General features: G+C 54.1%; 1 protein-coding gene across 2 annotated transcripts; it reads left to right on the forward strand.

Moving 5' to 3' along the window:
- Positions 1-445: 445 nt before the first annotated feature.
- Positions 446-11,810, forward strand: LOC123109972 (S-type anion channel SLAH2). 2 transcript variants are annotated; one of them, XM_044530494.1, is made up of 4 exons: positions 446-784; positions 9,476-9,640; positions 9,745-10,269; positions 10,380-11,810. In XM_044530494.1, the coding sequence occupies exons 2-4, from the start codon at positions 9,494-9,496 to the stop codon at positions 11,523-11,525; spliced, it is 1,818 nt and encodes a 605-aa protein (XP_044386429.1). In that variant the 5' UTR covers positions 446-784; positions 9,476-9,493; the 3' UTR covers positions 11,526-11,810. The 2 variants fall into 2 exon arrangements, with proteins under 2 accessions (XP_044386429.1, XP_044386362.1); XM_044530427.1 differs by lacking the exon at positions 446-784 and having other exon boundaries at positions 8,890-9,640.
- The last annotated feature ends 1,967 nt before the right edge of the window (positions 11,811-13,777 follow it).

Genomic DNA, 13,777 nt, shown 5'->3' on the forward strand with positions numbered 1-13,777 from the left:
GATGTCCGGCTCCCGCGTCAATGTCCACAGAACCAGTCTGTGGACGAATGCCGGAGCAAATTTGCAGGTCAGCTGCCTTTTTCTGTCTGCAGACGGATGTAGGAACAAATTTGCAGGTCAGCTGCCTTTCCCTGTCTGCAGACGGATACCGGAGCAACTTTGCAGGTCAGCTGCCCTTAGATTACAATGGACGTAGATTGGAGCTGCCCTTGGATTATAGTGATAGCATAATCGTAGAGGAACCGAACCCCTCAAAGACAAGACAAGCGGTACTTGGGCAACATGGCGATGGAACAAAATCTCCCTGGCGCGATCACCGGTTTCATGCGTCCCTCCTGCCCCAATCACGTGGCCGGGCACGATTCCTTTCCTTTGATTGATGTGGCTCGGGGCATCCTTGGATAAGTCGGCCAAGGACGACCACCGTGCATGCCGTGGGTCTATGCGCATACAGATCGACCTATTTTATTTTTATTCTGCTGCTGCGCTGATCAAGATCGAGCTGTACCTTTCCCTCTGCCGTCTGTCTTGCCATGTTTAGGAGCTCCGGTCCAGCCTGCCCCCCGCCAACAACCCACGCCGCCGCGTGGTAATAGGAAAGCTAGGCCACCCAACGGCCGCGCCCGTTTTGGCTCTCCTCTCCAGGCTGGGTGCTGGTTCCGGCGATCCTCCGCTGCCGGACCGGCTGCCGCGGCCGCCAACATCGCCGGCCGGCCTTGTCCCTTGCTGCCCCGGCCTCCTCCGTCGTCGTACCTAGCTGTCTCTCTCCCTCTCTCTCTCTCAGGTAACATCCAATCCCGCTTGTTTTGTTTGCGCCTGGGATAAGAGGAATTGTTTATGCATGCGCTCACAAGAATTGTATGCATGCATGCATGCGCGTGTACTGCGCCGTCGCCGTAGGAATATTAGTATTAGCTGGCCAGGGATTAGGGCGTAAACCAAGCGATCTAGTAGCTAAGTAAGTTTGCCTCATGCATACGGAACCAGCTTTGCACCAATCTCGCCAGGACAAGACGAGTTTTTTACTTGAATTTTATGATTTAAAAACCTCCTTGTCTTGCACAAGTCATCCTGGGACACATGCGGCGTCTCGTCTATGGCCCGACCAGACGGACGCCACCGCCGCGGACGTCGACGTACGGCTAATGACCGATGCGTTCCCTCCAGTATCTCCTCCCAGTCCCAGCTGTGAAATCAAATGAAAACATATACTGTACCACACATGCGGCGCGGTCGATGGGCGACGGCTGATCTTGTCCTGTCTGTCTCCAGGATGTCAAGCCTTTCCATGCCCGATCCATCCATCCTGATCGGCTCCTCTACCTACGGCTAGTCCCTTGTCAAGACGATGACGATGGAGACGCCCCTGATTTTAATCATTTTATTACTCACGTCCTGGACTCTGATTTGAAGTGTGCATGCACAGCTGTTTCTATCTCACACCGTGCATTTTTGCCCGGCCTGGAATTGCTCCTGCCACCTGGACTATTTTAGACTGTGAAACTTGCGACTACTGATGATTCAACAACGTCTGCTGGCCTGACGTGGGGGAGGGCGGGAGGGGGGTTGTTCAGCAGAATCCTTGCCAACCAGGAGCGTGTTTGTTTCTCCAAACAAGAGGAATCGGGTACGATTAGAGGTCACTGGAACCCAAACGAAAATTTTATCCACCTAATAGCTTGAACGAAATTTTATCCATCTTGCTACTCCTGAAAGTGACGCTCCAGCAGTAATGCCATAGTTAAAAGTTTCATTCATCATGGAAAGAGTCTCCTTACAAGGAGGAGCCAGAATGAGGAAAATGAAATAACCAACTTCGAGACAAAAACGATCAACAGTCCCTGCGCTGCGCTCCTCCCTGCGCTCCGCGCCGGCCGTCACTCCGGCGCCGGCGGCCACCACAAGCGTCGCGCTCCACCCTGGAGGCGGCGCCCACCCTCCCGCAGCGCCATGGCCTCTAAGGTCTCTCTCTCGGGGTCGTTCTCGTCCGGGTCGGCGGCTTCCCCCTCTCCGCCCCGGGCTCCTATGCCCTCCCCACCCCGCGTGCCTTCCGCGCGGATCTCCCCTCCTCCGGCGCAGCTGCGGCCGCGGCTCAGGTCCATGGTCGTCGTCCCGGAGATCTTGGGCACTCCCTTCGGCCCGGTGGTCCAGGGCGGGGCTGGCTCCTCACGCGCTCCGGCTCCTTTGTCCGGGGTTGGGGCCTGGCAGACCAAGGTGGGCCGCCGCCCGTGTGCCCCGCCTGTCCGCGTCTCGCGTCCGAGGCGTCGCCGCCCGGCTGGTGAGCGGCGCGTGCTCACTGCTGCCCGCCCGCTGCCTACCTTCAAGCTGCCGGCGGAGCTGTATGGCTGCTGCTATAACTGTGGCAGCGAGGGCCATATCTCCAGGGAGTGCACCAACCCCACGTTCTGCGTCCGTTGCCGCGGTGCCGACCATACCTCGCGCGGGTGCACTCGGCCGCGCAGTCCATCTCCGATGGAGCAGCAGCCGCGCCTGCCTCCGGCGCTCCGTCTTCGGGCTGCTGTGGATGCGCCCTCGCCGCCGGCCTCGCCGCATCGCTCGCCCTCGGTCTTACCTCCTCCGCCGCCGGGGCCAGCTCCGCCGGGCGCGGTGCGCTTCTGGAGCCATGTGGTGCAAGGGCCTCCTGTGGCATCGTCGGCGAGACGGGCTTCGCCGGAATTCACGGCACCTTTCGGCTCCCTGGAGGTCACGCCGCCTCGTCCGGAGCCGGAGCAGATGGGGGTCTGCTTCTTGGAGGCGGCGGAAGACACGCGGCGGCTGGAGGCGGAGCTGGCGCGAGCTGTGCTTGTCACTGTGACCGGCACCAGGCCTTCGGTGGACGTGGACTCGGCGGCGCGTGCTCTGCATGCGGCATTCGGCGTCGGCCCGGCGGAAATGTCCATTCGACGTTACTATCCAGAGGATTTCTTGGTGCTCTGCCAGGACGGTGATCTCCGGGATCGGATGGTGCGTGAAGGCCGGGCGAGTTCCTCATGGTTCGAGCTCTCCTTGCGGCCCTGGATTCGCCAGTCGCAGGCCACGGCGGCATCCCTGCCCTTCCTCGTCCCGATCTCTCTGCGAGGGGTGCCGGCACATGCCTGGAGCCAGAGGACGGCGAGCGTGGTCTTGCGTGGCTTAGGCTACGTTGTGGGGGTGGACGAAGACACCGCCAGTCGTGCGGACATGGCGGACTTCCGGGTCTAGCTGCGCACAGACCGTCCGCAGCGGATTCCGAGGTGGCGTTTGCTCTTCATCGACGAACCCCGGCGAACACTTTGGGCCATGGAGGAAGGACGGCGACTGACTGTGGGACGGTGCACTACGGCACTCTCGTATCCTATCGACATCGAGGTATTGGCGGACCCGTTGGTGGACGACGAGGCTATGGAGGGGCGGCCGGCGCCGCCTCCGCCTCCATCGCCACCCACTGGGAATGACGATCCAGCGCCTGGTGACCATGGTGGTCAAGGTGGACAGGGTGGTCGCGCTTGGCGTACGGGCGGCCATGGTGGTGATTCGGCGAGCACGGCTGGATCGTCTACGGCGGCGGCGGCGTTGCCGACGAGGGGTGCGCGCAACCGCGGTCAAACGATGCGGATGGATGACGGGTTGGTCAGCAACAGCCGCGTGGCTGACGCCATGCGTATCCCCACGGGCCCGTCGTTCAGCCAATCTTGGGGCCCGGCGCGTTGGGGGCCAGCTGTTCCCTGTCACGCGAGGCGTCCTGCCCGGCCCCGACAGCGATGGGGTCCACGAAGACTGCATGCTCACCACCATCGGTGCAGCTAATCAGGTGGCGACAGAAGAAGGTGGACGAAGCTGCTGGGACGCAGGGGAGTGGGGCCGCCGCCTCGGTCCGGGTGCCCATTGGAGGCCGGAATATGCATGGATCTGTGCAGATCGGATTGGTTCAAATCCCCTTCCTCCTGCAGGATATGACGGACGAAGATTTGGCAAGCTTCGGGACTGGGGAAAATCAGGAACTCCTGTCGTTGCAACAGGATGTGGAGGATTGCGCCATGCAGGTGGAGCCCTGGGACACTTTCCAGGTCAGCCTCTCCTCGGGGGATACAAGCCCGCTGCAGGACCCGAGGCCGGGTATGGTTGGGCAGGCGCCTGACGCGGGCCAGCCAGAGGACGAGGTGGGCCATATGGCCAACCAACTGGCATGCAGGCCACACTGTCCGGCCAATGGGGTGGATAAGGACCCACCTGAGGAGGAGCTTGGCCATGCGTTGGATTCGAGGCCATGCAGCGCCGCTCCCATGCAGGCAGGGGTGGGGGACGAGTTTCACGTAGACGTGGGGGCATTTTGTGCTGGTGTTCGCCAACCCTTGTCTCTGATCTTGCCCAGGCCGAATAGAAGGAATGTTGCCCACACCTGCCGTCAGGCAAGGAAGAAGCAGAGGATCGAAGTCACGCCCAGGAGGAGTGCTAGGATTGCCAAACATGCGGCATCTAAGCCGCAACAAGTGCTCATCAGGAAGTTGTGCTTGGCACATGAGGGAGAGGCTATTTCGGAGGATGCCCTTCGGATGTACGTTGACCTTTTCTCACGCCCGCTCTCGGACGCGCACATTGCGGCTGTGCTGGCCTTGTTTCGATGGGAATCACCCCAGGAACCGTGGATCGACGGGCCGGCTGTGGCCTAGTGACCCGTTCTGCTACGCGGGGTCGTTGTGGGCATCGCAAATGAATGCACAACCCCTTAAGATGTTGGTGTGGAATGTCCGTGGGCTTAATGCTCCGGCGAGGAGGAACGCTCTATTTCAGGTGGTGACATCCGCCAATCCGACCATTGTATGTCTACAAGAGACGAAATTGCATGATGTATCTGCAAGCATTGTGCGCCAATGCCTTGGTAATAAATATGAGAAGTTCTTCTACTTACCGGCATTGGGAACACGTGGTGGGATCTTGGTGGCGTGGGATGAATCTATTACTCACTTGTCCAACCCACACTACACAAATCATACGTTGACGGGACTTGTCAAGTGTCCGGAGGATGAACAAGCCTGGTGGTTGACATGTGTCTACGGCCCCCAGGAGGAGGCCGACAAACTTGAGTTCCTACAAGACCTGGTGGATATACGGGACCTGCACGCGGGGCCTTGGCTAGTTGCTGGAGACTTTAATCTCATAGCTGGGCAGGAGGACAAGAACAATGATTTGATTAATCGGAGGATGTTAAGGCGGTTCAGATCTAAGCTGAACATGCTAGAACTGAAGGAGTTATACCTGAATGGGCGACGATACACTTGGTCCAACGAGAGGCAGAACGCAACACTAGAGAAAATCGATCATGTCTTTGTCTCCAATGAATGGGATGAAGCATTCCCATCATGTTTCCTTTCTGCGCTGGGTACGGCAGTATCGGATCACTGCCCACTGCTTCTCGATATGAACTTGGAGATTATGACGAGGAAAAGGTTCAAGTTTGAGGTGTTCTGGGTCAAGGCGGAGGGATTCATGGAAACAGTACAGGCGGCTTGGGACTCCACCCCTGTGGCCTCGAACGACTATCTTACGCTCCAGAACAAGCTGCAGGCCACGTCGGTTAGTCTTCAGAAGTGGAGCAACCGTTGGATTGGTAATGTAAAGTTACAGATATCCATTGCATTGGAGGTGATAAAGCAGCTAGACGTTGCCATGGAATCAAGACAGCTAGCAGACGCAGAGAGGGATTTGAGGCGACGCTTAAAGAGGAAGCTGTTAGGGCTATGCTCACTGGAGAGAACTATCGCAAGACAACACTCCAGGCTACTGCAGCTCCGAGAAGGGGATGGGAGCACGAGGCTTTTCCATCAACAAGCTAGTCACAGGCAGCGGAAGAATGTACTCAAATCGGTGAAATACAATGGGGCTATTCACTCAGGGCAGGAAGAGGTGGCGTCCGCGGTGGATGCGTACTACGGCACGGCTTTCGGCACCGTGGAGCCGCGGAGTTACACACTAAACCTACAGGGGCTAGACCTGCCGCATCTGGACCTATCACAGTTGGAGGTGGCTTTCACTATGGAGGAAGTGGAAAACGTGATTAAGGATATGCCCCCGGATAGGGCGCCAGGGCCGGATGGGTTCACGGGCAGGTTCTATGCAAAGTGTTGGAACATTATTAAGGTAGATTTCATGAAGGCCATGGATTGCTTCTACAATGGAGACATGAGGGGATTGGCGGCTATCAACAAATCTTTGGTGACATTATTGCCTAAGATGGATGGTGCTTTGGACGTGGGTGACTTCAGGCCGATCAACCTCGTGCATGGGGCTATCAAATTTTTTGAGAAGGTGCTTGCTTGTCGCTTGGTGGTGCACCTTCCGCAGTTGGTTGGAAACCACCAGAGCGCTTTTGTGAAAGGTCGATCGCTGCATGACAACTTCATGTTGGTTCAAAGTATGGCCCGAAGGCTGAATGCCCTGAGGATGCCCTCGGTGCTTCTAAAGTTAGATATTTCGAAGGCCTTCGATTCGGTGCAGTGGCCGTTCTTGCTTGAGGTGATGCAACAAATGGGGTTTGGCCCTCGGTGGAGATCCTGGATCTGTGGAATCCTTTCAACATCCACCACCAAAGTCATGGTAAATGGAGACCCCGGCGACACCATCTATAACTGCAAGGGGCTGCGACAAGGGGATCCGATATCGCCGATGCTATTCATTCTTACTATGGAACTGTTGCAGAGGTTGTTTCAGAGGGCCACGACTAGTGGTGTGTTGGAGCCCTTGGCACATACAAGTATGAGGCAGCGCTTGTCTATATTTGCTGATGATGTGGTGGTGTTCATCAAGCCCAAGTCCACGGAGCTAGACATATGCAAGAACATTCTGGAAATGTTTGGAGAGGCTTTGGGCTTGAGGATAAACATGGGCAAATCGGTGGCCCTACCGATAAGATGCAATAATCAGGAGGCAGGTATGGTGTGTCATCGGCTGGGATGCCCGAGAGGGGCTTTTCCAATTAAGTACCTTGGGCTGCCGCTGACCTTGAGGAAGCAGTCCGCGGCACAAATGCAGTTTCTAGTTGATCAGATGGCAAATTGTCTGCCTAAGTGGAAAGCGGCTCTAATGCCGAAGAGTGGGCGGCTTACATTAGTGAAGTCTGTGCTCTGTGCCATGCCCATCCACGCCATGATGGCGCTCGACTTACCAAAGAAGACGATTGCGGCAATGAACAAAGTGTGTAGAGGCTTCCTATGGTGCAGAAGAGCGGAAGCTAACGGAGGGAACTGTGCGGTTGCTTGGGATTCGGTGTGTGCGCCGAAGTGGGCTGGTGGCTTAGGGATACCTAACCTTAGATGGCTGAATGTGGCCATGCAAGCCAGGTGGGCATGGCTCACAAGAGTGGACACGAGTAGACCTTGGAGCGAGTTCAAGATCAAGATCCCCAAAGAAGCTAAGTTACTTGTCCAGGCGGCTATGAGGAGTGAAGCAAACTGTGGTCTCCATACACTTTTTTGGGAGGATCGTTGGCTAGATGGTATGCGGATACAAGAGATTGCTCCAACAATATATGGTATGATCCCAAGGCGGACCAGATTGACGAGATCAGTCGCCCAGGCTGTGAAAAATGGGTCTTGGGCATCGGAGGTTGGCCCGAATATTGGTGAGGGAGCATTGCAGGAGTACTTACAGCTTTGGATCAAAGTAAGCACGTGGGAGCAGCAGGCGGATGGGCCGGACTTGGTCGGTTGGTCATGGGAGACCAACGGCCGTTTCTCGGTGCGCTCGGCCTACGCGGCAAAATTTTGGGGACGGGCGGTTGAGCCTATGGCAGAGCTGACCTGGAAGTCTCACGCCCCAGCTACCTGCAAGTTTTTTGCTTGGCTTGCCTTAAGAAACAGGTGTTGGACCTCTGACAGACTGGCGAGGAGAGGCCTCCCACACCAGGATGCATGCCCCTTATGCGACCAGGAGAACGAAACGATTGATCATGTGCTACTGACGTGCGTCTTTGCCAGGTCAGCGTGGGCTGCAGTATGTGAGGCGCTGGGCATGCTGGACTGGACTCCGACTGCACACGATTCCTTAGCCATCTGGCTTGCGGAGAAGCATGGGACTAACGGATGGCACAAGAAGGATCTTCATACGGTTTTCTTGCTGACTTTGTGGGAGTTGTGGAAGCATCGCGATGCTATTGTGTTTGATGGGGCATCACCTTCGTTAGGTGTTTTACTAGGTAGAGTAAGGTCGGAAGGAAGAATGTGGTCTATTGCCGGCAAGTTTAAGAGAGACATGGACCCTTTCTTCCTTCGGCTTGAACGGTGGGCTAGTAGTGAGGATTAGGAGTGTTGTAATATGAACCTTGGAACTATGGTGGAGGCACTCTTTGCCTTTCTTCTATAATATATAATATGCACACTCGTGCATATTCGAGAAAAAAAAATAACCAACTTCCTTGAATTAGGCCGCCACCCCCAAACGCACGTTACTCTTGTCATCCGCGTCAGAACGTTACTGAAACTCCTGTAAATGTGCAAGTGCAGCACTGCTCACCACACTTTGGGTGCCTCGTTTCGGAGAGCTGCCAAGATCTGTCAGTAGAAAAAACAAACAGACTTGTGTGAAGCTCTCGTGTAGCGTCGTGGAGTAGTATTCACTGCTAGTAGTATACAGCTTGCTCTCACAACCTGTTTGTTTCAGTAGCATCCACAACTGTCAGGTGGTGACGCGTAGTGCCCAGCCAGAAGGACGCATACATCCAGCTCCTCTTTTTTTTCCGAGGATGACACATATGTTAGAAGTATATTTACGTTTAAGATAGAGATAAGAGATAGAAATAGGATAGATTTAACTTGTCCTTTACTCCAAGTCTCTCTCCCTCCATTGTACCTCTATATATACCCCTACACGGGTCAGATTAATACAACATAATATTCAGCCATCTCATAGCTTTTACAACATACAGCTCCTAGTCCTAGCTAGGATGTGTCCACGCGATGTGTCACGCACTGATGGGGCCAGTGCCAAGCCAACGAACCAGCCAGTCATCGACTAATCACCATATACGAACGGCGCATCTGCCTATTTAAAAGCCAAACACAAATCGCCGCTTGCACTTGCACATGCTTTGTCCACCACCTTGCATTGTGTTCCCTGCCTGCCTTCCTAGGTTTTTCCTCCCTCTTCATCAAAAGGGTTTTGTGCTTCTGACGCTGATGCTCTGAGTACGTACTTCCATGCCTGTCCGCCCGCCTAGCCTAACAACGCCCAGAGTTACTCAACAACTTGGATGCAACTCTTTCTTTGGGATTTTTAGGCAAGGCAGAGAAGCTCTACCGATTTCATTTCGTTATTAAGATACACAAAGGTGAAATATAAAGCCAAATCTGCTGATCGCCTGCTGGTCCAGCGCGACATGGACAGTTTGGCTTTGGCACTACTAAGTTTGCAGAAAGACATCGATTTGCACTTGAAAGTTAGGATGGTGACTTGGATGATGTATAGTTGTACTCCACTTAGTTCTCACACTCGCTCTGTGCAGGTGCCGTCTGAGCGAGCCATGGAAGCCAACACAAGCAGCAAGACCGGCGAGGTGCCGTCCCTCCTCGCCAACGTCGAGGTTTCCCATCTCGACGGCTTCGACACCACCACCCCGATGCAGAGCCCCAGACCGGTGCTTCACCCCGACACGGGCCGCCCCGCCCGGGTGAGTCAGTCTTCCGCTCCGCTCCCTCGTACGGATCACGGCACGCCTGAGAAGAAATGGAGCTTGGACATGATCGATCGCCTATGTATTTCAATTTGATGCAGATGCGCCCGCCGGAGCGCGTGGCCCCGCGCAGCGAGGCGGTGATCCCAGCTTTCGACTCGCCGTTCAACCCGCCGGGGCAGCGCTCGGGGCACCTCGTGTCGATCAGCCTGCCATCGTCGCCGACCGGCTTTGGCGAGCCCCTCGTGGCGCCCGGCGGCGACTTGCACGAGCGGAAGCAGGCCATGTCCAACGCGGCGCAGGAGCCGGCGCAGAACGTGAGGTTCGCGCAGCCGCACAGGGTGATGTTCCGGTCGCAGCCGAACCCCGGCGGGGTGCCCACCCACGGCGTGAGACGGATGGGTAGCCGGGGCGGCAGGACGATGAACCGGGACAAGCGCTACGACTCGTTCAAGACGTTTTCCGGGAAGCTGGAGCGGCAGATCACCCATCTGGCCGGCGGCGGCCTGCCGGTTAGCACCCCCGAAGAGGAGGAGTTCGCCCAGGGACAGGGAGAAGCCGTGAGTGGCGACAACGTTGATCGCTTCTTCGCCGCACTGGAGGGACCCGAGCTGGACAAACTCAAGGTACCACTACTTCTTCTTCTTCTTCTTCGATCGGTCGATCACATTATCATGCACATTGCCCTCCCATTCGAGTCTCAAGATTCTGAAACTTGTGCGATCGATTGCTTCAGTCGTCGGAGGAGCTGGCGCTGCCGGCGGACAAGAAGTGGCCGTTCCTGCTCCGGTTCCCCATCTCGGCATTCGGTATGTGCCTCGGGGTCAGCAGCCAGGCGATCCTGTACAAGACGATCGCGACGGCGGCTCCGACCGAGTTCCTGCACGTGAACCCCAAGGTGAACCTGGTTCTTTGGTTCATCTCCGTGGGGCTCATGTCCATCATCACGGCCGCGTACGCATTCAAGATCGTCTTCTTCTTCGAGGCCGTCCGTCGCGAGTACTACCACCCCATCCGTGTCAACTTCTTCTTCGCGCCGTGGATCGCGTGTCTGTTCCTGGCCATGGGCGTGCCCCCCTCCGTGGCCACCCAGCTGCCTACCTGGCTCTGGTACGCGCTCATGTCTCCGTTTCTGTGCCTGGAGCTCAAGATCTACGGGCAGTGGATGTCCGGCGGGCAGAGGCGGCTGTCCAAGGTGGCCAACCCGTCCAACCACCTGTCCGTGGTGGGCAACTTCGTGGGCGCGCTGATGGGCGCGTCCATGGGGCTCAAGGAAGGTCCCATCTTCTTCTTCGGCGTCGGGGTGGCGCACTACACCGTGCTGTTCGTGACGCTGTACCAGCGGCTGCCCACCAACGCGACGCTGCCCAAGGACCTGCACCCGGTCTTCTTCCTCTTCGTGGCGGCGCCGAGCGTGGCGTCCATGGCGTGGGCCAAGATCGTGGACGAGTTCGGCGTGGGGGCCAAGCTCGCCTACTTCATCGCCATGTTCCTCTACGCGTCGCTGGCCGTCCGGATCAACTTCTTCAGAGGGTTCAGGTTCTCGTTGTCGTGGTGGGCTTACACGTTCCCGATGACCGGCGCGGCCATCGCGTCCATCCGGTACGCCACCGTGGTGGACAACGCCTTCACCAAGGCGCTGTGCGTGGGGCTGTCGCTGCTGGCCACGCTCGCCGTGACGGGCCTCTTGGCCACCACCATGGTGCACGCCTTGGTGTTCCACGACCTTTTCCCCAACGACATCGCCATCGCCATCACGGACCGCAAGATGAAGCCTATCATGGAGCTGCAGGAGAGTGGCAAGGACGACGACAGCCGCTCCGGCAGCAGCAGCAAGGACGTGGAGGCCGGCGTCACTGCCGCAGTAGCACCAGAAGCTTGATGGAGTGGCTACGCGATATATTATTTGCGTGGAAATCAAATGATGGCGCCAACGATCGGGCACTTGGTGGGATAGGATACGATACGATCGTACTGGAGTACAAAAGTTTGCTTGCGCGGTAGTAAAACGGAGAGGAGCTGTCGACGATAGTCACCGGCATAGAATAAGCAAAGAAGGTCTCTTTGGAATTTGCAAGGATCTCACTGGAAACCTCCGTTTCCTAAAAGAATCATACGACCTCTGCTCTGCTTGGCCGAAATGAGCAAATAGCGTCCATGCATCTCACGTCCACTTTTGATTTCTACCTCGGACGATATACAATGTGTTTTGGCAAATTTGAATTTTGATACGTACTAAAACATAATTAGACTTGTATGAAATATGCGCTCCAAAACACGACAAGACCCAACAAAATTGGTCTGACGCCCGCAAAAAGCAACGAAAACGTTTGAGGTGCACATCAGGATAGGGTAAAAGTTAAGGTGACACACAGGCAAATGGATCATTATAATTCAATCTAAAATATGATAAAACCCAACAAAATTCGTTGGAATGCTATAAACGTTATGGTGCACGTCATAATAATGTACAAACAAGGTAGCATAGTGACACAAAGTGAAACATTTACATCGACTCTAAAACACGACGATACCTAAAGAAAATGCATACAATTTATTCTTGTTTTATAAAAGAAAATCAACTATGCCTAATACATGTTTGAAGCGAACGAAAACACAATGAAAAATTGTGGCACGCAGCGGAACCGGGTAAAATATTATAAAACGCAATGAAATGTTACTCTAAAACACAGTGAAACCCAACAAAATTGGTTGAAGCACATTGAAACACAAGGAAACATTGGTGTGCACTTTTAAAACATAATATTTCTTGTTTCTTTAAACATATCTACACAATAAATTGTCTCGGTCATGGTTCCAATGAAGTTTACTTTGGTTTCACCATATTTTAAAGTGAAAAGTACTTATCAAAATATGCACTCAATATTAATCTTATTTCATAGATCTCATCAGGACAAATGTAATGGTCCAAGCGGATTGTAAACTTGTCTTTCGGTGCAAAAGATATTTACTATTTAAGCTTTTGCAAGAGGATTAAATATAATACTTGGGTGTACAAGGATGGAGAATCAAGGTAGTATGAATGGAGAGCACAAGTAAAAGGTTTTAGTTCGGCCCTAAAGCGTAAGGATTAACGATAAAAAGATGGGGTTTTTACCATATTGTTTGGATTTATCCCTCTACATCATGTTTGCTTAATGCGTTACTCCGTTCTTGTTAATTTGATACACTAGATGCATGCTGATACATCCATTTTGCATCATATTTTCTTACTGTTATTTATAATGTTTTTATGCATAATAATGCTTTATGGAGTCATTCTAATGCCTTTTCTCTCTTAATATGCAAGGTTTACACAAAGAGGAAGAATGCCGACATCTGGAATTCTGGACCTGAAAAAGCTACGTCAGAGTCACCTATTCTGCACATCTCCAAATGAGATGAAAATTTACGGAGAATTGTTTTGGAATATATGAGGAATATTGGAGCAAATAACTACCAAAGGGGGCCCACCAGGCGGGCACAACCCACCTGGGCGCGCCAGGCAGCCCAGGCGGGCCCTGGTGGGTTGTGCCCTCCTCGGCCCACCTCCGGTGCCCCTCTTCTGGTATATAAGTCATTTTGACCTAGAAAAAATAGGGGGGGGGACTTTCGGGATGGAGCGCCGCCATCTCGAGGCAGAACTTGGGCAGGAGCACTTTTGCCCTCCGGCAGAACGATTCTGCCGGGGGAACTTCCCTCCCGGAGGGGAAATCATCGTCATCATCATCACCAACAACCCTCACATCTTTGGGAGGCTAATCTTCATCAACATATTCAACAGCACCATCTCCTCTCAAACCCTAGTTCATCTCTTGTGTTCAATCTTTGTACCGGAACCTCAGATTGGTACCTGTGGGTGACTAGTAGTGTTGATTACATCTTGTAGTTGATTACTATATGGTTTATTTGGTGCAAGATTATATGTTCAAATCCATTGTGCTATTTAATACCCCTTTGATCTTGAGCATGATTATCATTTGTGAGTAGTTACTTTTGTTCTTGAGGTCACGAGAGAAATCTTGTTGCAAGTAATCATGTGAACTTGATATGTGTTCGACATTTTGATGATATGTATGTTGTGATTCCCTTAGTTGTGTTGTGTGAACATCGACTACATGGCACTTCACCATA

The sequence above is a fragment of the Triticum aestivum genome, chromosome 1A, assembly GCF_018294505.1.
Source record: "Triticum aestivum cultivar Chinese Spring chromosome 1A, IWGSC CS RefSeq v2.1, whole genome shotgun sequence".
In the NCBI taxonomy this organism is placed as follows: Eukaryota; Viridiplantae; Streptophyta; class Magnoliopsida; order Poales; family Poaceae; genus Triticum; species Triticum aestivum.